The 26,287-nt window shown below is 36.2% G+C and overlaps 1 protein-coding gene across 2 annotated transcripts; it reads right to left on the bottom strand.

Moving 5' to 3' along the window:
• Positions 1 to 1,018: 1,018 nt before the first annotated feature.
• Positions 1,019 to 22,598, bottom strand: LOC139122395 (uncharacterized). Of its 2 annotated transcripts, XM_070687776.1 has the most exons (6): positions 22,298 to 22,587; positions 21,415 to 21,453; positions 5,195 to 5,937; positions 4,629 to 4,800; positions 2,263 to 2,395; positions 1,019 to 1,448 (listed from the first exon to the last, which is right to left on the bottom strand). In XM_070687776.1, the coding sequence occupies exons 1-6, from the start codon at positions 22,556 to 22,558 to the stop codon at positions 1,303 to 1,305; spliced, it is 1,494 nt and encodes a 497-aa protein (XP_070543877.1). In that variant the 5' UTR covers positions 22,559 to 22,587; the 3' UTR covers positions 1,019 to 1,302. The 2 variants fall into 2 exon arrangements, with proteins under 2 accessions (XP_070543877.1, XP_070543878.1); XM_070687777.1 differs by lacking the exon at positions 21,415 to 21,453 and having other exon boundaries at positions 22,298 to 22,598.
• Positions 22,599 to 26,287: the final 3,689 nt, after the last annotated feature.

Genomic DNA, 26,287 nt, shown 5'->3' on the forward strand with positions numbered 1-26,287 from the left:
GAATGATATAGGCTTAGTGTTATGACCTTGGCCTTATGACTTCGGTCACCTGTATTGTTCTATTGTTTGATTTGTCTAACGAACGTGCGTTTCGAAGACTTGGTGGATCTTTTCATCAGTCGCCCTACTCAATTTGCAATTCTTGACGTTCGGCCCGGTGGCCATCTTTTCTCGAAGAGGAAGATCCAAATTTGTTGAGTATCGCTAAGCTTCCAAAAGTCGTGTCATGAAATCAATATAATTATAGACTACAACATTAATAATGTGAATTATGATAACAAGAGTGTAACGCCAGTAAGCTTATATTCCAAAGGCAAGATTTTACGCAAATATTTTTCAGAAACAACAAACTCGACGCTTATCGCACAATCATAGTTTTCGTCAGGACCGACGCACTACTATCAGTGCCGTTGAGATTCAGTTGATGTATGTTCTCGAAAAATAGCTGAAGGCACGCGAAGAATGAGCGATCGTCTGCCGGTGACATTTGCCCCGGATATGATCGTGAGTCTCATTCCTCGCTCACCCTATCGACGATAAGAAATGGTTGACAACTAGCGTAGGGCGTATTGATATTGATATTCCAAAAGTAGTTCAAGTATAAAAGTGGAATGTACGGCATTCTCTTATTTTGCTTTTTAGTCAGCCGGTAAAATACTCGACTCGTTGTGACGCGGTCATCACGTCACTTGTATTTTACTTCGCTGAACGAAAAAGATTTCTAATCGTAATGTTTATATTGTCGTTAATGATCAAATTTGTTTTATAATGTGTACTATTAATATAAGCACCAAAACGTAGCGATATTTCCATATCTTGCTCTATTTGTCATTTGCATAACAAAGTAAAATTGTTAACGCAGAAGGATAACGACATATAAAAATATTGGTTATACGTGAGTTTGCGTTAAAAACCGATTCCTACGTTGCAATAGTTAAATTCCCGTGACAATATCAAGATTGTGAGAAATCTTTCATGTCATACTTCGAGAAAAATACAACATTACGGCACGATGATGCAGAATCAATGTAGCTATCGCTACTTTATTGCTACAACCATTTTATACCGTATTATGACGTAATCCACTTAAAGAGACAAAAACAAAGGTGATGAAATAAGTAATATATATCATTCAATTTTCCAACCGATTATTTCATTCATCAAAAGTTATAACGACACATATTGCTTTATTAGTCAATTTGGCAAATGAAATGATATTACTTTTAAAATGATTGCTGCGGACTTCTCCTTGTGGTAACGAAGTAAATTAGATGACTTCCTTTCTAATTGTTTTTGATCTCATTAAATTAAGTACCTAATAGACAGAAGATACTTTGGTATTCCTGGTATCAGACTCAATGGAATTGTTTTTAAATTATTTTCTTTCCTTGCATATCCTACAAATCGAGACCATTGAGATCCGCCACATGAAATAAAGAGTGGTGTTTCTGGAAAAGACATAAAAAACATATCAGAGTTATTTACTTTGCTGTGTGTTCAAATAATTGTTTCCCGCTGAAAGAGATTTTCTAAAATGACATTAAAAAAGGTTCAATTATCAGTATCATTCGATGTAAGTAACACATTTACAAGTTCCCAATTAAAAATAGAAAATTACAGTAGTGGGAAGCCTAGGGTCACCATGAAGCTGCCAAACACTGAGTGTGTGAGAGTACTCTGCTACCATGCAACAGCCTTAAAGCTTCACCAAAAGTCACAGGTTCGGTGGAAATCGGTAAAACAACCAAATTACTGTCGTAAAATTCAGGTATGCTGTCACATAAATCAGAAATTTAGTTATTTCATTTGTTCTCAGTAAAAAATACACTAAGTTAGCATCGATTACAGCAGGTATTGATATATATATATATATATATATATATATATATATATATATATATATATATATATATGTGTGTGTGTGTGTGTGTGTGTGTGTGTGTGTGTGTGTGTGTGTGTGTGTGTGATTGTGTGTGTGTAATATAAATATATGTGTGTGATGTGGTGTGTATGTACATCTACTCACATCTACATACATACATTTATATTCATTCTCTGAAAACTCAATGTCATTAACTTGACATAATACATACATACATACATACATACATACATACATACATACATACATACATACATACATACATACATACATACATACATACATACATACATACATACATACATACATACATACATACATACATACATAATAAATTTGTGAGTCGAATTATATCTTACAATTACGTTTCATGTACATACTTTCAGCTATCTCTTGCTCAACCAAGGAGATGATATAATTGTCCTCTTTATGCATTGCAAGCTCATCGGATAACTGCATGGCATCTTGTATCGTGTGCACATACTTTGATTTCTTCAGGTTATCGACCATTTTCTGAAATTCATATTAAGGATGTTCAGTACTATTGTTCGCATTGTATAGTCAATTTATGCACTGTGATACTCTGTGTTTCACAAAAAATTGTTATAGTATATGCCAAATAAACAGGTCTCGCTCTTCTTTTTTCTTCTACGAGAGTGTATAAGTGTAGTGACCCCAAACGTCCATAGTTTACCTATTTGAATTCTGATCTACATTATCATTACTTCGACATGTTTATCTCAAGCGTAATATGAACCAAAAACATAATGAACGAATTCATGCTCGCGTAAGTTATATATAAGGTAGAACGCGCCTCGGGGAGAAATATTCGGACTTTCAAACTTTCACAATTCTATTCTGATATACCACTTGTGGGCGTTTATTTTAAAGCTCTTTGTGCAAAAAAAATTTCTTAGGCTTAGTTTTTCGATGTTCGAAAATTTTATTTTTCTCCATAGAGTTAACATAAGGATAGCGGAAATTTTTGAGCTTTGAATATCGGTAAATTTGGGACCAATCCTGACGGGTGTAGCATGCTAGCAGGGTACGGTTACCCATTCCGGACACCTGGTACCACCACTAACTATCAGTGGTTCAGGATGGTCCTACTTAAATTTGTAAATCTCAAATGTCCCATGGACCTGGTAATGTATTACCTTGAATGAAAATGATTATTGGACCAGTTTAATGTCATATTGTTCTTGATTTTGAAAGCGAATGTTAAATAAAGATTCCTTAAGGAAAGTTTGAGCAAACGTTTAAGTCTTTCACTTTCGAGACGCATACTACCTAAAGCAATAAACTACACCAAACGACGGTATACTACAAGATTTTGACCAGTGCACGACATATATCCACGAGCGACAACAAGTGCATATATGAAGTGAACTGGTGATTTATTGGTGATTTATTGCTATTATATTATAACAGTATATTGAAATTCTGGCATCGAACGTCAAAAAAAGGATCTTTGCTCCTGCAGAGAGCTCGCGCGTCTTTTACCGCGAATATACCACAGTTCTTTTCACGTCTCGACCAATTAGATCGCTGCATTTGCGCCACAAATATACTGGCATGATATTATTTTGAATATCTACGGTAACCAGGTATTAAGCATTCTTTTCATACGATATTTGAAAGTTTTTATACAACAAAGTTCTAAAATTAAATTCAACTGGCAATTATTGTCCAAGGATTGTATGGGCATCATCAGTAACTGAGCCGCAATTATTTCAAACTCATTCCCTTTTTTAAATCCGTCAAAATTACTGCCAAAAATGTTATTTCTATATCAGTAATTATTCATTTACAGTGGATTTCGGGATTGTTTATGCTGCTGAAATCTCGTACTCCTGAACGACTGCGGCGCCAATGTCTGTCTTCTTCAAGGGTGCAGCCATTCCTGACATACGAGTGGAGTGTGCATTACATTACTTTTTACATTCATATGCGTATTCATACCACTGACCGAAACAATTTAACATGTTTCGTGGTTTTTCGTTCATGTCTTCATTCCAACCACAAAGAGAGCCATTTTAACTGAAACCAAGGTAAAACTTCAGGGAGGGTTCAGTTGTTATGGCCGGGACGGGCTGGCAAAATCCGGGTGGGAGAGTCATCTGAGATTGGAAAACAGCAAATGGGTCGTGCTGTGTAACACGGCACTGACGGAGTCACTTGATTTTCAAAATCTTCCACCCTGTCAACAAACCTTGTTTTAGTGTACAGACAACATCAAGAAACTCAGTTAGGTTCAACAATCCAGAAAATAAATGTGATTTCCGTGTGCACTGGGCCATATAACACAAAATTACGGTAGTTGACACAGATTATATTAAGTCAATGATGGATATTAATCAAAGCAGGACCTACTATACTATCGTATACACTGTATGTATACGATAAAATTTTGGAAAATTCATTTTAACCAGGCTTATTCGCAGTTATAGCTATGCCGCCCTTATGATTGAAAGGACTTAGTGGCATTCCGCAGATATCAGTGTAACTAAGAAACATAGAAAACAGAAAGCATTATTTTTTCCGGAAAAGAAATGGCATTTGGTTGACTGAAGTGATATTGATTCACTGAAGATATGTATTGACCCAAGATTCAATATGTAAATGCCATTTTGTATCACTTGAAATGTCCATAATGAGAAGATGATACGATAGCATAATTAGCCATCAAAAGAACAACATTGATGAAGCTGTAAAAGTGAATCCAATATAAGGTTAATGACCTTACCTGTTCGTAAGGAGCTGTACAGACATACAGGCAAGAAATGTTGTATTTATAAAGTGTGTCCCAAACCAGACCTATAATAGTATCCACATGTTCAGACAGGATGGCTAAACTTTTCTTAACACTTTCCGTACAACGTTCTTCAGGCACGATCCCATCCACTCCAACCCTACATCTATGTACACATATAATGGTAACATATATAGAATATTAATTCACAAACGTTTCACACTTCAGCTTTACTATTTCGTTACTCCGAAGTGTGCATGAGGTCTCTCTCTCTCTCTCTCTCTCTCTCTCTCTCTCTCTCTCTCTCTCTCTCTCTCTCTCTCTCTCTCTCTCTCTCTCTCTCTATATATATATATATATATGTGGGGGGTGTCGGGGGGTGTCTGTGTGTGTGCGTGAGCACTGATAAGCATGTTTTCAGTAGTTTTAGATAATGGCTATATATCTGAATTTACTAGGCATTCTTTAAAATGTTCAGTCATGCTTTATGGTACTCTGCATACGTACTTTGCAATCCCTATGTAACTAGACAGTGTGATTATAAAAATATGAAAGCATACTTCTCTGCAGTTTTGTTTCTCCAGTGCATCACGGCAAAGGATCCGTCACATATTTTTCCCGTCACTTCATCTGCCATCCTGCGAATATACGGTGCTCGGAGGAAATTCTTTCCTATCTTTTCCTCGATTTCTTTATTATTAAATACTTGATGCCGTGAGGTGATATAGCCAAGACATTTCACAGGTAGCATGGCATTAAATCTTTCAGAAACGTTTTTAAGTAACGGAGGAATTTCACTCTCATCAGGCATTGTTATTCCAATCATTCGCTCACTTTGTCGTTTGAAGCTTCCATATTCGCGAAGTTTAAATTCAACCGTGGTGTCTTCTGGGTAAGGTCCCTCTGTAATGTTTTCAAGTGTGAAATGAGTACCACAGTCTCTTTTGAAATCGTCGAGACTACTGACACTGACAATGTCCCTTAGCTTTGTCATGTCGAACGTCTCGTCAGTAGTTCGTTCTTCAGGTCCCGTTGTCTGTGTTCGATGCTTGTGCAGGTATGGTATAACCAATGTTCTCTTTTGATAAATGGCGGCAAATATTGCAAAGCGAATGTGTATGTAGAGACCACTGGGCCCGTCTACGTAGTCAAACAAAGGAAGTAGATAACGCGTACTTTTAATTCGTTTTAGGGGCTGCATTTGATTTGTGGTAAAGTATTGCTCCTTTGCTAATCGCTGTGCACCCGTTCCCTCCTCTGTTGTCGGGTTTTCAAGCTCTGCTCCCGAGACGACTTTAGTGACCTGTCAGGTAAACAGGAATACAAGGACAATGCTGTAATATTTCATCGTCAGCACATTTTTGACATGTATAATATGTCCGTAAGCATTTCATTTGTAGCGTTCGAGGCAGTAATTCCTAACATACATCAGAATGCGGGAAATGATGGGTAGGAAATATTAAATAGCAGCTGTTAGGGGATTTGTATATTTTCTTCCTAAGAACAGTATTTTTGCATGGAATAAATCCCATGTACGGATTTTCCAGTTGACAAACCAAAGTTTGTCCGCACAAAACTTTTACATTGAGGCTTTTCCATATCAAAGACTACTGTTTCAATGCAAAGGGAACGGACGTGTGCTGTTTCTATGTTCTTGAATCCGTAACATTTGCAATAAAACGTGTATTTGCTAGCATTAGTCTTTTCATCATTCACTCAACACTTTTTATCGAAACTTTTAATCAGGCCGCAAGCATTATATAATGGTCAAAATTGTTGACCATATAGAGGATGAAATCAACCTGACGACATCACACAATATATACTGACATGGTGAAAGGTTAAATCACCGCGTTTAATTGCTCACGTGTTGACTTGAGGTAGAAAGAACCCCAAGGACAGCTGAACCAATTCGAACTCCCGAATTTGCACGATATATAGTAATTACCCCCGCCGTAGGCGAATATACACTAGATTTGGGTAAATGTGTCTGTTTAGTTGTTTTCAAAAAGAAATATAGAGAAACAAGTCCAATATTCTTCTGTTTCATAATTGATGTAAAGTCTACCTATATTTAATTTTAATATAAAATGTTGTAAGCTTAACCCATATGTCATGGGATTTATTATGTTATTACGAAATGTTAAATATTACTGAAGTCAAATATTGATAATACTGATACTCTACAAGCTGTTACCAGCCCATTTAAAAAAAAGCGACGCTAAAGCTTTAGTTTCAGCGATGGCTACATGTACATATCGGTTTACAGACGTGTACCAGCTTGACCGAAAGAGAATTTGAAAAAAGATGAAGTCATGAAACTTCTAAATGGGGAAATTATAGCTTGAATGCACTTACAACTTAGACAAACATTTCATCGTTGGCAAGTTAAAGTTTTACTCTAATAATATGAATCGACTAGGTGTATATCGAGCACTAGGGATGTTCCCCGTGTCATTGTCCAATTTAAAGCCGGCAATTGAAAACTAAAACATTTAGCTGACAACTGCAGTCGGCCAAGCATCTGAATCTCAACTTCACACCAAACACCATTTTTGGTCACAACAAATTAATTCGGATTCCCCTTCTCAATTTAGGAAGAACGTGATTTCAATACGTAATACGATAATGGTCTTTATTCAGTATTATTAGGCCTTCGACCCAGTACACTTTACACTTGTGAAGTACAATATTTAGCAGGATCATACAACTCCTTTCTCAATCTCATGACAAGGAATACTTAAGCAGCTACACACTGCCAGGTTTTCGCATCATCAGTAGTCGTTAGTTGTATCAAACTCCTTTCAGTAGGAGGATTAAAATACGATATACTTCTTTCTTTGACTGTCAAAAAATGAACAAACCAGAAGAAAGTGGTATTCATTTTCTTATTCATTCCTATCACATAGCACACAAACACGCTGGTCTTTGTCAATCTCATATCTACGATCTGTCTAAATATGAAGGTAATGTGAAGAACCGCGTAATCTTGTAAGAGTACGGATATGGGCAGTAATTTTTACAAAATTTAAATAAATCTCTCTAACATGACAGCTTATCAGGCAAACAAACTTCACTATACCACTTGTTATACAAATAGTGTTTGAAATTTTGTTCAAAAGTATCCATGAATCTATTTACATCTTCAATTTCCTGGATTTCCATTTTAATGTGATGTACTCAGGTTGGTCACGGTTTTGATCTGACTCAAGATTGTTCAATGTGATACAGCATGTTATAACATTTCCTTGGAAATCTATTTAGTGGTATTTTTAACAGTTTTGCCCAATAATTAATGCATTATTTTTGACGTGTAGAAATTATTGGATATCTTCTGCACTCTCCCAGGACAGCAACATTTGGAGCATTGCTAAAAAACTCAAAGAAATATTCGACAAGCGTAACATGGGATTCCTTCTATACTCATATGCATATCAAAACCCCACACTTCTGAACCATATGTTAAGATAGGGAGGACCATAGTATCGAAGATCCTAAAATACGTGCCATATGGAAACATTCCACGTTTTCTTGTAGCTCTACAGATACCTTTAAGGGATTTGCGTGCTTGCTGTGCTAACTTTTTCGTAGCCATGGACCATTTTAATCTACATGAAAATAAGACTCCCAAATATTTGTAATATGACACAACTTGAACTCTTTGTTTATTAAAATACCATTTCTCAAGTTTTGAAAGCACACTATCACCTTTAAATACCGTGACTTTTGTCTTATTTACATTCAGTGTTAATTTACACGTTTTGCAATATGCTACCAGACTGTTCAATATACGTGAGAAGCCAAATAATAGTATCTGAAAATAGCACATCATCTTCAAATAATAAACAAATATTTCTACTATGTTAGCAAAGAGCTGCGTGCCTCGATAGCTGTCATTGTGTATTTAAGTAATTAGTTCATTATTAAAAAGGAAAGTAGAAGAGAACTTAGTATACATCCCTGGTGAACGCCAAGTGGCCAATCAAAATATGCTGTGTCTCGGTTATTGACACGGACGCAAGACCTTACATCTTGATAAATTGCACGAAGCACTTTAAACAATTTTTCCTTTGATACCACCTTTTAAGAGAATGTATCATAATGGCTGACGTTCCACTGTATCGAATGTCTTGGAAAAGGCTACAAAAGCACAGTAAATTTACCATCCTTACGTTTTCTACTATAGATTGAAGAATAAAAATATTACCTATTGTGAAATAGCCTTTACGGAAACCAGTCTGTGCCTCGTCAATTTTTCCGAGTGCTTTAGACCAGAAGGTTAAACGATTATTTAAAATAGAAGTAAAAAATTTTCTGAAAATGCTGAGTAAAGAGATGCCATTATAATTTTCAGTATGTTCACCAGAACCACCCTTGTGAAGTGGAATATTAATGGTCCCGGCCCAGTCACTTGGAAGGTTCCAGAGTCAAAAAGACGATTGAAAAGAGAATTCAAGTAGGGGATCAAAAAGTGACTGGTAGATTTGAAAACCTTGCTCATGATACCATCTGGTCCTGCTAATTTCCCACTCTTGAGCTTGCCTATTTCTCTATAAATTTCATCATCAAATATTTGGAAATTAAAAAATATTGTAATCAACCTCTGAAACAGTTTCAAATATATCTACATTGCTTAAAAGATTTCCTAGCTCATCAGACATGTCAAAATTGTCGCCAACTGATTCACTGGAAACCAATAGATTGCTAAAGTACTCATAAAAAAAAACATTTGACATTCTATTGATTGTTATAAAAAGAACCGATTAACCTTCTCACTGACGCCCAAAACATCTTTGGATCACAAAAAGAGGAAGTGGTTAATTGACTTTCAAGATGTCATTCAAATTACTTGTTTTGTCTACGCTCTCATTTATTCAGTTAAACACGGACCTCACAATCTATACGGAAGGTGGCGAACAAGCTTTATTCTATATTTCCCTGACATCACTAAGTCTGGGATGTTTGGTAAGTACCTGTGTGCTGTTACAGGACAGCCTAAATTATTGCCATCTGGTCAAAGTATAGGCCAGTAGACTGCACATTCCCAAAGAACAAGTATACCGTGTGCACTGCATATTTGCACGTATCTCAATATACGGGGAATCAAATGTGGTGGAGGTACAATTCAATTGTCAACGGAAAAAGCATCTTCTGCCTCTGTGCCTGGATTCCAAAATTTCGAATTAAAACGTGTTATAAAAAGTGGCAAACCTGTCCACTGTGAATGGTCCCTACAGGGCATTGTAATCACTAAAAATACATGGGCTAATGGTCCAGTCGTCTATATCGACAATGTTACCTATACAGTCTGCAAATTCATTTTACTTTCTCGGAATCCATTCCACTAGTACTCTTCTTCTATTTCTATTTCCAACTAAGACTTTTAGGAAACAGATGTGATGATAGTAATGTGTTGTCAACTAAACTGATACCTGCATTTGCAATACAAGTACAAGAACGTGATTTCTGCAGTATGTTTGCAATGTTGAATGCACACTCTGTGTTAGACTATCACATCAAAATCTTGATAAGTAATTATGTTGCCTTTGTAGAAGACATTACTTGACAGTGGACAAAATATATTGTTTCAGTATACCAAGATCCAGGTCGCAGGAACAGGGGATTATAGGTAAATACATGCTCACCCTCTATAAGCTAGGCACGGTGTATGTATATTTAGACCATCATATTGCCGACGTGACTGTTTTTCAAGTTATAGGATTCTTTCTTATTTCACTTTGAACAAAACAAATTCGATCGCAAAACTACACTTGTGTTTATTGGCGTATTCTAATTTTTAATTGACATTGACCTCAATCCAGTTGTATGCATTATGTCGATTGACCTGCACCTGTATTTAGTAGATGGCAACTCTCAATACGACTACTAGAGCTGACAATCCTTTCTCATGCATGTGTATTATGTTTTTAGTATTGTGAAATCTCAACCATTAAATATAGACCTCTTTGCCTATCTATACATTCGCAATCGATTTAATTCCCGTTCTGTATGTCTTTCGTACGCCATTGATTTTACCACCGTCCCTCAATTTGAGAGAGTGTGATTGCACACTTTGGTGCACATCCTAAAACTGAGTTTTACATAAATATCTTTATTACAATTGATTCATATGCAGTGGTTCAATTGACGTTGTCACGAAAATCACGAAATTTCCCATTTTTGCATTCATTACTCAATCCGTAATGATACTCGGTCAAAACCTCACTACGCCGTTCTCATAATTTCGTAGAAATTATCCCTAACATCGAAGATTAATGAACCTGTAAAATATTATTAATTTTGAGAACAATGTATCAATATCATATGTCGATATGCAAACAAACCTTATTTGCGACAAATGCACAAAGACGCAACATATGTTCGAATGATATCAAAATGATGGAAATAGTCAAAACTTAATGGAGGAACATGAAAATTTCACGTGATGGGTTTGCAACGTGTTACAGTGAGTTTACATATTATATCTAATGTGTAAATATAAGATCAAGGGCAGTATTGATCTTTACTTCGTATCTTTTGTATGCTGAAAGCCACGCCTTAAAGATAATCTTTGAAATCCCATTCTAAAACGAAATTAAAGCACCGCCGGCCATATGCCGCCTGCCGCGAGTCAACTTTACGATTCACGATCTGCAGGTTAAGCTAGAAATAAATGCATTTTCACCAATTTAATTTATCAATTCATTTTCACGGATAAATCAACATTCGGGCTTCAATGGCGCCTTCTAAATGCATGAACTGGTGACCAGCGACTGTGTGTTTACGACTTCTATATCAAGGGGAATATGCAGTAAGGGACTCGGCAGAAATTATAGGGAGGGAGGGCCAGTTTCTTCAAAATCACACCGCGTTAAATTGTTACATTACAATTGATGAATCAAAATTCTGTACATTGATTTCGTAGACCATATGGTAAGGTTGCTACAGTTCAAATAATGTTATTTTTCTTTTTATTTACACGTTATTTAAAGAGAGAAGTCTGATTTACAAACTCATTATAATTTATATCAGATATCACATTTCTTTGGCTAAATTTTTTTATCAAAATTTTGTAAAATTTCTGAAAAAAATTGCACTCGGTATATATTATTAAGGCGACAAAAATTGACTTTGGCGCTCAAAGGGTTATAGGTTAAAATCGAAAGAATTACACATATGAAGCAGTTGCTTTAAATAAATCAATGTCAAAACCTTACTATTGAGAGGAAATTGAGAATTAAGTAAACCTGATTTCTCCCTGCCGCATTGAAAGTAGTTAACCTATTCCATTTCAAATAATGACAGTAAGGACTATAACAAAGGACAGATCTAGAAAGCAAGTGATATATGATAGAGAGGGATGCGAAATTCGAACTAGTACTACCACTGGGATTTGAGAAGGCACAATGGGACAGTGTTAGGGTACTAGTCTCACTATCAGAGGATGGTGAGTTCGAGACCCCGTTCAAGACCCAGGGCCCAGTGAGTCCAGAGAAACGGACTAACTGTTTAAGACGGTGGTGTGCTCATGAGCAAGGCGCTTTACTTCTCATTGCTCCATTTGGGTAGTTTGTTCACTGTAAATCTAAGTGTTTAATAACTAAACACTTTTCTCTTACACTTAGTAAACATGTTTAGATGTTTAGATACAAGTAAACACTTGAAGTGTTTTATATGTAAACTACGGCGCACTAAAGTTTTCCAAATTATTTATCCATTAGTGCAAAAAAAAACCCAAAAACATTCGGTGCCATTACGGTGAGGTAATAAGTAAGAAAATAATTTAAAAACATAAGACAGAAATGTTATTCAATACATAATTTTAACTTGAGAATTTTCTTTAAAGCGTAATTAGGAAATAGACAGTTTTCAACTATTTGAAAAAATCATACACCCATACTTATTGACGTACATACACGTATAATAGCTAGCTTAAAAGTGCAATGAGTGTGTTTTCACAAAAGAGTAAAATTTATTTACAATGGTACTTACACAAAACACAAGCCAATCACTAGAAAACACTACTACCATTCGGAATAAATATAATAAAAAATTAAAATGTGAACCATATTCGACTTGACAATAAAATCGACAGAAAATCATTCTAAAATAATAAGACAAAAAGCCATCCATACATAAAATTATAAGTATTTAAGAAAATTAAAAAAAATACGTCTCATAAAAAACTACTTTAGAAAATTAAAAATATAACATTGACCACCGGCTGTTTTGCCATTAAAGAGAGAAAACTAGAGAAAAAGGTCGACAATGATAGCTCTGGACAAATTTAAAACCTAAAATTAAGTATTAAATGACATTTCTATCTTTTTCGTCTTTTAATGCTACTTTTCTTACTTATTTCCTTCCGTAGTGGCACTGATTTTTTATTACAATCAAGAGACACAGTTTATTTTTGCACTGAATCGATAAATATTTTCTAAACATCTGGCGCATAGTACTAAGCCAGCGCGATCTCGGTCGACTTTTCAATTGTGACTCTTTAACAGTCAATACGAGTGGCGGTTTTTGTTAGTGAAAGTGCTATTTTGTTTGGTTTTTTCATCATTGCAATATTTTGTGTGTGTGATTGGGTTTTGTTTTGCTTTTTCCCTTTATAATCAGCAGTCATCTCACCATTATATCAAATACACATGCATGTCGTTAGGTATTAAATGACATTCTTCCCCTTTTAGATTATACTTTTATTGTTCTTTTTCCCTGTGTAATTCCATCGAATTTTTATTTCAATTGAGAAAGACAGTTGTACGTCATCTTTTTCTGTACTGACTCATATTTTTAAATGAATGATATTATTATGAAAAGGTACATTAATAGAATGCGATGATATGGACGAAAGAACTTTTTTCTTTATTATTTATACACGTTTAAAAATTTATTTAGAAAGAAAATTTTGACAGTTTATTTTACTCTGTAACGATAAATATTTTGAAACTTTTGGCGCGCAATAATACACACGTGATTTAAGAAATGTTAAAACTGATTGTTTAGGTATTCAGATATTGAACACGCTTTCATGTTTAACGTTTGTTACACTTAGTAAATACATAAACATTTTTATAACCTAAACATGTTTATTTAAAAAACACAAACACATGTTTATTGAAGTAAATATGTTTATTGCATTTTGCAAAGCTATACATTGCAAAAACACCTTGAATTGAGTAAGATTATGTATGTAACTACAAATCATTTCAGGATTGTATAGTGAAAACTTCTGTCACAGAACATAATTTCCAAAATAGACTGGATACTGTGTGCTAAATGTAATGCAAAAGAAACAAGCAAAGATAAAAGGTCCCATTCTTCATAAACGTGGGACTGTGAACTGCCTTATTCAACACCCTCATATTTTACAGTCAATAAACCTACTGTCAGCCTCCCCAGAAATGCCTCTGAGTTTAATATCTTCAAAACGACAACAAGATTCAGCGATTCAAGTTCCCTGCTCTCTAAATAAACTTCAACGTCAGCATCTGGAACATTCTATGGGAAAAAGAGAATGTGAAATACACTTGTGATAAGAAGTATGACTAAAGCACGCTATTGTTAAAAATACGTAAGAAAGGAGATAAATTCTACGAAACCAGATATAAAGCCGTTATTTATGCATCTTGTGATAGGCGTTGCATTCATTGTATCCTGTACATTATTGGATATAATATTGCAGAAAGGTACTAATGACCATTAATTTGTGCAAGAATTATGTAGCATATAACGAATTGTTTGAATGACCAAAACCAACAAAAATTCCCAATAAATATAACTATGCAGGATTTATAATATGTTAAACAATTAATCAGGTACGAGGCGCCAAATGTAAAAAAATAATTTACATACATACATACATACATACATACATACATACATACATACATATTATACTATATATATATATATATATATATATATATAATCATACGCATAGAGTGTATTCATTCAGACATGTACAATACATACATACGTTCATACATACATCATACGTATACATGTACACACATAATTTCGCACAAACATGCATAAACACACACACTACACATACATACATACATACATACATACATACATACATACATACATACATACATAAAAACATACATACATAAAAGCATACATACATACATAGACTATAGAGCCTCGCCACAGTCGCAAAATTATATATATATATATATGAACTTGTTCTGGCTGACTGATACAGCCGCAAAACGATGCTGTGTGTTCCCGGCGTTGAAGGTGCTGGACGGGAGGCGGTAGGCCTCTCGCGCCGCGCTGGAAAAAAACAGTATCGTACGCAGGGGCATGGAACTAAGAAGGTACCATGGCAGGGCTAAGAATGACCCAGGCTAGGTGCAATTATTGTAGCCCATATGCCGTGCGCTGGCTTTTCTGACCTGTTTTCTTTGCAGCGCTGGCCTGTAGCGGCTGCTGCTTCACAGCTAGACCCTGGCAAGACTAAAGCTAATAAACTCATAGTGCTAGTGCTTATGCTACTCAAGTTCATTTGAACTTTCCGGTTTATTTTGTGCCAGCATCAACAATGACAGTGGTATTGCTATCAGGAGAGATCACCACTGATCTGGGCTGTTCGTAGAAGAAAGGACATCCGCTAGGCGTCGACCACACAGTGCTCGATCACTGCAGGTCACTGCAGTCAGCTGTGCAACCTACTTTCGCGGTCTACAGAGTTAAGAAAATAAAGACAAAAATTTCATTCGGAAATTTTGGTGCAATTAACCCATGCACTATGATGGATGAAGGCAAATTTGGGTAACAAGACAGCAATTCTTGGTCTTGGGCTTTCCTCGGGGCATTCAACGCAAGGAGAATGCGAATGGCGGTACACAGAGCATGGTGCTTGGTTGTGTTTACGAGAATTAGAAATGATCAGACATTCCAATTCACCAGTCACCAGTCAGCGACACTCAGCCGATAGAGTATATGAGATTCATTGAACATGGCATGGAGGTAGAAAGAGATCTCTTGCAATCTCCATGCCGTCTTCAATGAATCTCATATACTCTGTCAGTTGAGCGTCGCTGATTTACTGGTGTTTTGAGTGTCTGATCATTTCTAATTCTCGTAAACACAACCGTTGTATTAGGGACTGGTCAGTTTCTTCAGCCTGGGGGGGAGGTGGATTATTTTTTGCCGACGTCAAAAAGTGGCTGACCACCCCATTCCAACTTTCGAAAACAGGGTGACCCCCCTGTGTGAAATAAAGGTAAAACAAAAGGTGGAATATAAATTGAATAATTCAGTAAATACATATATATATATATATATATATATATATATATATATATACATATACATATATAATGAAATTGGTGTCATGTCAGTTGTAAGATAGGAACTTAAAAGTGTCAATTCTAAAGTTTGAGTACAATATTTTGAATGAGCTGTATGTATTCCAACTCTCTTTATGCATACGCAGATGTCCAGAACTGTTGTAAGGAAAATGTGATTGAAATATTAGTGCATCTTGCTTTCTAATACTAACTTCTCGTAGAGAAAACAGAAAAGAATCAGGAACTTGCCATGTTTTTCATATGAAGGGCATGCTGAAAAATATGTTTGATATTTTAAAGAAATGCGCCCAAGGGCGCGCCGAAAAATTTTAAACATACAGATATCTCAAATATATATATGTCAAATATATAAAGTTTTGCACTAGGACAGGGCTCTAAAAATATGTCTTATTATTATTAAAGTAACGCGCCCAAAGGGCGCGCCGAAAAATGCAACTCGATGCTGAAATTTGTGTCTGGCACAATGCATTTTATGCAAGTGTGAGCTCTTGTTGAACTTGAAAAACACACTGACCCCCTATTGGGCATTTCAAAAACATGGTGACCCCCCCCCATCACCAAAGTCAAAAACAGGGTGACCCCCATGAATCCATCGGCCCTCTCCCTGGCTGAAGCAACTGACCAGTCCCTTAGCTACATGTTCGCGTGTACCTCCATGCTACTTGTGTCAAATGCCCCGAGGAAAGTCCAAGACCCAAGAATTGCTGTCTTTTTACTCAAATTTATCTTCATCCATCATTGTGCATGGGTTTATTGCACCAAGATTTCAGTATTAAATTTTTGTATTTATTCTCGTAACTGTGTAGACCGCGAAAGTTGGTTGCACAGCTGACGGACTGCAGCGGTCTCAGTGAACAATCGTTGTATGGTTGAAGCCGTTGTATGGTTGACGAGTAGCCCTGCGTACAGGTCTGTGTGTTGCAGGCGTTATTAGGCCTCCACCACAGCTGTAAATGCCGGGAACACACATACCTGTACACAGGGCTCGGCTACGAGCAGCCCAGATCAGTGGTGATCTCACCTGATAGCAATGCCACGATCATTGTTGTGGCTATCTTACTTGATCAAACTAAACCGAAAAGTTCAAATGCACTTGAATAGCTCAAGCGCCAGCACTATGCGTGTATTAGCTTTCATCTTGCCAGGGTCTAGCCGCGTACGATACTGTGTTTTCCCAGCGCGGCGCGAGAGGCCTACCGCCTCCCGTCCAGCACCTTCAACGCCAAGAACGCACAGCATCGTTTTATGGCCATATCAGTCAGCCAGAACAAGGTCCTATTACATATAATTTTGCGGCTGTATCAGTCAGTCAGAACGAGGTCCTATGTATATAAAATTTTGCAGCTGTATCAGTAAGTCAGAACGAGGTCAATTTTGCAGCTCTATCAGTAAGTCAGAACGAGGTCCTATGTCTATAAAATTTTGCAGCTCTATCAGTAAGTCAGAGCGAGGTCCTTTGTATATAAAATTTTGCAGCTGTATCAGTAAGTCAGAACGAGGTCCTATGTCCATAAAATTTTGCAGCTCTATCAGTAAGTCAGAGCGAGGTCTAGACTGAAAGATTTAGTCGTGTGCGGGCGCTCCGGCGCACACGACCCTTTACTACGACTGAAGGCACACTGTTGAAATCCTGTTCTCCAACAAAATTTTGTTGGAACCAATTATATTACAGGAACGAGTTAATTGACAGTATGTAGGGTAACAAGACGACCCACACCGCTCACTCATTATGGTTATGTACGTAAATAGCCAACGTAATGAATATTCAAATTACACTACTATGATTTACATATTTGAGAAGTCTGTAATGTCAGTTGTGGGCGGTACTTTTTTCTTTTGAGTTTGCTGCGGCCAAGTACAGTGTGCCTTCAGTCGTAGTAAAGGGTCGTAGGTCGCAGTGCGCCGGAGCGCCCGTACACGACTGAATCTTCCAGTCTAAGCGAGGTCCTATGTCTATAAAATTTTGCAGCTCTACCTGTAATTATAAGTCAAGCGAGGTCCAGCTGTATCAGTAAGTCAGAACGAGGCTCTAGGCATATAAAATTTTGCAGCTGTATCAGTAAGTCAGATCGAGGTCCTATGTATATAAATTTTTTCGCGGCGAGGCTCGATGTAACTTGTCCAGGCTCTATAGTCTATGTATGTATGTATGTATGTATGTATGTATGTATGTATGTATGTATGTATGTATGTATGTATGTATGTATGTATGTATGTATATATATATATATATATATATATATATATATATATATATATATGCGTGTATGTATGTATGTATGTATGTATGTATGTATGTATGTATGTATGTATGTATGTATGTATGTGTAGTGTGTGTGTTTATGCATGTTTGTGAGAAATTATGTGTGTACGTGTATGTATGTATGAACGTATGTATTGTACATGTCAGAATGAATACACTCTATTCGTACGCGTATGATTATGTGTATGTATATATGTATATGTATATATATATATATATATATATATATATATATATATATATATATATATATATATATATGTATGTATGTATGTATGTATGTATGTATGTATGTATGTATGTATGCATGTATGTAAATTATCTTTTTACATTTGGCGCCTGGTAATCAGGTCATCCATACAAGCCTGTCTACAAAAGCAATCAAACAATTAGATTCTAATAACTTTGATGATTTTTGGATTTTTTACCAGAAACAGCAAAAAATGCTTGATAAATACTGTATTGCCGATTTTTCACAATTGTATACAAAACAGTTTTAAACTTATATAGTTAATCCTCATCGACATTAACATCAAATTTCAAAGCAGTCTGATGAGCGATTTCAGAGATTTTTTTAAAGAAAAAAACGAAAAAATGTCAAGAAAGAATACGCTAATTCCAGCGTTATTTGAACAAAACAACCAAAATATCCAAGTTATGAGATGTGTACTTTATGAGAAACAATATCTTTTTACAAAAAGTGGCAAAAATTTTCATCAAAATACAAAATAGAAGGTTTTATCATTTTTTTTTGATATCTTACAGAAAATCCCTCGGAATCAGTATACTTAATATCAAGGCGATCAGCTCAGATGAGTACATGTCATCATTGTTTCAATAGAACACTTTTAGTCAATCCCTAGGGACCTGTGTAAAGATTATTGAAACTATCAGATGAGTAGTTTTTGAGAAACAATTTTTTAGACCAAAAGTGGCAAAAAATAAATGTCCAAAATTACAAAATTGCAGATTTCATCATAATTTCGATATATAACATTCAGATAATCCCTAGGAACCAGCATACTAAATATCAAAGCTCTCAGACGAGCAATTTTTGAAAAACAAATTTTTTACCAAAAATGGCAAAAATTGCCGCTAAATACAAAACTATAAATTTCATCATTATTTCAATGTATCATATTCCGATCATCCCTATGAACCTTTACACCAAATATCAAAGTTATCAAACAAGTAGTGTTGGCAGAAAAATTGACCAAAATGACAAAAACTGCCTTAAAAATACAGAATTGCATAGTTCTGCACAATTTGAAAAGAAATGAAATAGACCAACCCCAGAGACCACAATCCCCACCATCAAAGCTGTCTGACCAGCAGTTTTGAAGAAGGTTTTTTTTAGAGATTTTTTGACGAAGAATGACAAAATTGCCCTATATCACGTATTTGGACCGTTATTGCACAGGAACATAACTTGTTACAGTTGTGATGTTAAAAGCTAACCACCGGCCATATCATGTTGTCAGCCGGCTGTAAGGCGACCAGTGTAACACAACATGCATAATGGAAAGTGCCAAACATTCAGATTACGACCGCCTGTTACTACCTGAAAATCCTCTCATAAATAGCTGGTAACAAATACAGTATATCGTCAATCCGTACCCTTTTTGTGGGGTTTTCAGTGGAAATTTTGTGTTCGTTGGCTTGTACTCGTCGATCGCGCGTTGCATCACAAGCTCACAACGTAGGTACAGCACGGAACACGTCTATACAACGTACACAGGGAGGGTGGAGATGAGAGGACATTGAGCGTATGCAGTAAGGCAACATCGCGTTGGCCAAGGAACGTGTGTTGAAGTGACTCCTTTGGGTAGAAACGGAGAAAGATAGACAGATTAAGAAAGGTATATTAAGATAATCACATTAAGATAATCCCCAGGAACTTGCATACCAAATAAGCTTATCCTTGCCGTCAGATGGGTACTTTTTTGAGAAATTTTGTTTTACAAAAAGGGCAAAAATTGCTCCCAAACTACAAAATTGCAGAGTTCCTCATAATTTTGATATATCACATGAAGATAATCCCTAGGCAACATATCAAAGCTATCAGATGAGCAGTCTTTGAGAATCAAAGTTTTTGACCAAAAAAAGCAAAAATTGCCCCCAAAATACAAAACTGTAGATTCCATCATTATTTCAATATATCATATTTCGATCATCCCTATTAACCTATAAACAAAATATATCAAAGCTATCAAACAAGTACTTTTGGCAAAAGCAATTGACCAAAAATGACAAAAATTGCCTTAAAATACAAAAACACATTAACGACACATTAATGACAGTTCGCACATTATCACGTAGTTGGTCAGTTATTGCACAGGAAAATAACTTATTACAGGGGTTTCGTTAAAAGCCGGTCGGCTGTAAGGCAATCAAGACCGCCTGTTACAACCTGAGAATACCTTCGTAAATAGCTGGTAGCAAATAAAGTATATCGGCAAAAGTTTACAATAATCCGTAGCCTTGATGCTAAATTACTTGTTTTCAACACTTTTGCAGGGTTTTCAGTGAAAATTTTGTGTTCGTTTGCTCGCACTCGTCGATTGTCTCACTAAGCTTACAAATGTAAGTACAGCACGGAATACGTCTATACAACGTACACAGGGTGGTAGGAGGCGAGGGGTCATTGAGCGTATGCAGTAACGCAACATTGCGTCGGCAACGAAACGTGTGTTAAAGTGACTTGAGGGTCGAAACGGAGAAAGATAGACAGATTGATGAAGAAAGGTACAGCAGATGGCAATTTCTCAAGTTATATACTTATGCGGCGTTTTATACCCCGTCGGGAAATGTTTCTTCCGAATGCATCAGCAATCGCCCATCACGATCCGTCGCCGTGGATTGTAATCAACAGCTTGCCTGTATTAAGGGCAGTCGAAGCACATTTGCATATGGAATGATAATAAATACCAGTTTGTCTCTCTCGGTATTAATCCAATATCATGTGAGAACCTCCATAGTTTTCAGTCAAGACAATGCATTATATGTCGAAGGAATCTACATTGTACACTTTCGATCTAACGACGATGTTATATTACAAGCAACAGGCTATACATTGCATTGCCATTGGTATGACCGGGCGTGAAAATTATCAAAAAAGAGACCTTTAAAAAACGATACTCATTCAAACACTTAATAAGCGCGGATCTTTACAGATAAACATTATAATTACCTGGATTCTGTTCTTCCTATCGAAAGCGGACGTCAAAACCTGGAGTCAGAAACACAATAGATAGCTTCGTATGACGCGCCACTGTTTATGACTTACGCGCATGCGCTACCACTGCAAAGCTAAAAGTCAATATGGGAGAGTAACACATAAGGTGTTTACGGTTGTGTTAAGAACACAGGACGTATTAAATACCAGCGTTTGACAAAAATATGTTAAGAATAAAAATTATAGCGCAAAAATATAACAGCGTATTTTTCCACCTGAAATATGGAATAACTGAGAATTTATGTAACCCGTTCAGTATTAAATTAATTCCGCAAACGGCAATGATTCAATATGTTGAAAGTTAATATTTCATACATGTATTATACAATAGGTACGTTAATTAATAAAATTTTATAGTACGCACAAGTTCGTCGAGTAAACTTTAAAATAGGGAACGTGTCAGAGTTCCCCGTTATCATGGAAGTCACAGTTTCAATATACTAATAAATACAGGCATTTACTTTCTAAACACACCGACATTTTAATAAAAGCACGTGTTTAATTTTTAAATGTTGGCGTTTAATCTCTAAACGCTGTACACGTCGCATAGATTAACAGTGATTATGGGTATCTCGTCCTGTAATTTGGCCTTCGCCCGTTGCCTGGTGGAATGGATTTAAAAAAAATAAAAAATAAAGATATTGAGAGTGAGACTGAAGTTCTCCTTGTCCTGAAGATCATAGTTATAAAGTTACGAAGGTATTTCTTGACAGTCACGACAATCACCAATCTGCAAGTTGGATATGAGCACTTGTCTGAGCCTATAAACTAAAGCTAATATAGGAAATATGCAAACAAATAAACCTTGACTCAAACGATAACGGTGGGGACGACTCACCTCGTTTTCGTGGATTCCGACCGTTTTTATTATTTGCTGTTGTTCGTCCGAGTCGATTGTAACATTCATATGAGGAGGGTAATTTCTTCGAAATTCATCGGAACTATAAGCGTATTGTATATTCCTTTTCTTCCTGACTCTCAAGGCATCTTGACGGGAGTGCATAAGGTGAAAATAATGCACTGTGATCAAAAGTAAAACCATCATACCAAGTATGAAGTAAGCGAAGCGTGAACAGCCAAAGGTATGTTGGCAAGCCATAGTGCCCAGCTAGAAGTGATATATTTTCTGGTTATGATGTGGCAGCTTATTTGTCTATCTACCTAATAAAATGTGCGTGACGTATTGTGTCAAAGGGCTAGGTGTGTAGCTGATAATGCGTGTAGACGCAACTCCCCTATGAAAGGGACCAAGGCAATGGCGGCATTCATTCTAAAAGAGAACGCTGAAGAGGCAACATACAGAATTGAGCTCCAGTAAAGCGGTTTTTTGTCCTTCATGGACTTACAAGTTATCATCGTAAATATCTTTGTAATCGAGTGATGCACTTACACTGTAAATCTATGCGACGGGTAACAAGTTTAGAGATTCAACGCCTGTATTTAGAAATTAAACACGTGCGTTTATTAAACTGTTGATGTGTTTAGAAAGTAAATGCCTTTATTTATTAGTATATTCAAAATGTGAGTTCCATGATTACGGGGAACTGTGATATGTTCCCTGTTTAAAGTTTACTCGACGAACCTGTGCGTACTATAAAATTTTATTAATTAACATACCTATTGTATATTACATGTATGAAATAGTAACTTTCAAAATATTTAATAATTACCGTTAGTGGAATTTATTTAATACTAAACCGGTTACATAAAATTATCATTTATTCCATATTTCAGGTAGAAAAACACACTGTCATATTTTTGCGCTACATTTGTTATTCTAAACATATTTTTGTTGAACGTAATGTACATACAGCTAGTGAATATAAACGGTGGTGTTTAATACGTCCCCTGATGTTAACACCAACGTAAGCACCTTATGTGTTACTCTCCCTAGTTGCATTGTGGCTTTGCAGGGGTAGCGCATGCGCGTAAGTCAAAAACAGTGGCGTGGTTTTGACGTTCGTTTTCGACAGTTTATCTGTAAATAACCAAGTTTATTAAGCGTTTGAATGAGTATCGTTTATATTTGAAGCTCTCTTTCTTGATAATTTTCGCGTGCGGTTATACCAACAGTGATGCAATGTATAAGCCCATTGCTTGTATTATAACGTTAGATGGAAGGTGTACAATGTAGATTCCTTCGAAAATTTGGACATATAATGAATTGTCTTCACCGAAAACTATATTCTAATTCTTACCGACGATAACAACAATGAGGTTCTCTTATAATATTGGATTAATACCGAGCGTGACAAACTGATATTTATTATCAGTTCATATGCACAAGCCAAGTTTGTCGTCTCCGAACAAAAAATACGGGATTTATTCTCTGGTCGTTCTACGTCACGACAACCCGCGTCTATGTCATCAATTTTGGTGCGTCGGACCTTTTTTTTGCCGATCTTCGGTGTGCTCGTAAATATGTAAACAAACAACATGGCGGCCGATGTTTCTCCCACGATCAAAAGTCATGTAATGAAATCGATATTTTCACAGACTACGACATTACTAATCCGAACAATGTAAACACAAGAGTGTACCGCCTGTATATTCCGAAGGAATTACGTGAATAATTTGCGGAAACAACGAACTCGAAGCTGGTCGCGTATACCGTGGGTTCCGTACGCATTGCGAACAGGGTCAGGCGCGACGTTTACAGTGTTCACGCCGTCGAGATTCAGTCGATATTTGTTCAAGAAAAATAGCGTATCTTCGTCTGTGATAAATTTCTAGGACTATGCAATCTTTGAAATAGAGTATAACTTTGCGGAAGGTAGCCTACGTGTAGGCCGAGAGCTGTCATTTGCTCCACAAACGAACGAGCGTGAGCGCTAACGCACACGACGGATGACTGGAAATGATGACAACTTGTGCACGGCGTACTGATATTTATTCCTAAAGTAGTTCAAAAGTTTAAACGCGGAATCGTCATGGAAAACTTATTTTATTTTGCAAAAAATAACGAATTCTTGGCTTGTGCATGTGATAAGTATATTATTCCCTAATATTTTTCTTCGTTCAGCTCGGAAAATACTCGTGACGTAATGACCGTGTCACCACTCGTCTTCGACTCGTGGTGACACGGTCATTACGTCACTCGTATTTTCCTTCGCTGAACGAAGAAAAATATTAGGGAATAATATCTATCAGTCCATATGCAAATGATATTATCGATATGCAAATTTAATAAAAATATCTTCGAGGGAACTTTTTCCTGTGTCTAAATATGTCATTTCGAGTATAAGACGCTGCAGACGGTTTGTTATCTTCCACTTTATTCTGAAAATTCGGACTTAACTGATTGCAGCTTCCAACTTTTTGTCGGTTCTTGGCGGGTATTATTTCTAAGCCTATGAAAAACTATATTGTGTTAACCGTTTGTTCTAATTAACCTATGGTATTTTAACAACATGGGTTTCACTACATTTTGAAACGGGGGGCATTAAAAATTACAGGGGGGTCAAGCCATACCAACCGCCAAGCATGAGGATGTTTGGTTATGAAAACCCCCACGCCCATCAATACACTTTTCCAAAAAAGTAATCGCAATCATATCATTCCATAATCCGATAACACGAGGTCAAAATTCATAATACAATAGTTATAAACATAGATACAAAACGGCTTTGAACAGACAGTAAATCACCAGTACATAAATACAAAGTCAAATTCATGAAAGAAAGATATATGGACTTCTGGCCAAAAGACCAGGAAGTGATGTCATGTGTTTCAAAAATAGTAAGCGCATCCAGCCATATATCAATCTGTTAGTCAAATAGTTAGTGGTCACCAACTAATGCTCAATGTCCCTGATGCCATCAGCGATCATTTTTCGAAGAGAGATATTGTATTTATCTACCAGCTTGCGATACCTGCCAAAAAGCGTTTGAATGTAGAGACAAACACAATTAGAACTACTTCGGGATAATTGGATGGTGCAGTAATGTCACTTTAATCTACAAATGTTATCTCATCTGCTTTTCTTTTTTATTACACACTTGTTTTTATTAGTAATTTACGATATTGCAGCATTCAGCTATATGGCACCTAACACTTTTGAGAAATTTGCAAAATATTAAAATCCAGTTATCCCAAATTAGTTCCAATCGTGTTGACAAGTCTTTCTTTGGCTTAACCTTGATTTATCAGTTTCTACGAGAGGTGGCTATGTCTCTCTACGAACTCACTATCTGAAATGCATGCTCTTGCATATCAAATAAGCTGAGATATGTATACCCCTAAGTTGGTGAGAGTGGAATATTAGTGATGAGGAGTGGGAAATTGATAATACTAAAGTTGAAATCATCTTTCTTGTCATATAGCCTAGTAGAAAGGTGACAATAAGAGTCAAATGCTAGGAAAATATCCAGATAGGTAGCAAAAAGAGGCGTTTCTGTAGTTTCTTTAATCTCCAATTCTGGAGGATAAATCATAGCGAGATAGGCTTTGAATTTGGTGTTATTCATTGAAATAACATCGTCTATGTATCTTAATGTTAGGTTGAAAGTTCTAGCTAAAGAAACCTTTTTCTGTTTGCTTAGGTTCTGGATAAATTCTACCTCGTATGAAAACTGAAATAAGTCGGCAAGCAAGGGAGCACAGTTAGTTACCACAGCAATTTCTATACACTTTTTGAAAATGTGTCCTCCAAATTCAACAAATATGTTGTCAATAAAGAAATCAAGCATACTGATAATGCCATTCTCGGTATAAAAAAACTCTAGCATTAGTAATATTGTTAACAAAATATGTAGAATACAATACTATATATTTGTAACGGCGTGAACCGTTTTTGTAGAAAAATGCTTTGTTGATGATGTTTTTCAAG

This window comes from Ptychodera flava, chromosome 22, assembly GCF_041260155.1.
Source record: "Ptychodera flava strain L36383 chromosome 22, AS_Pfla_20210202, whole genome shotgun sequence".
Classification (NCBI taxonomy): Eukaryota; Metazoa; Hemichordata; class Enteropneusta; family Ptychoderidae; genus Ptychodera; species Ptychodera flava.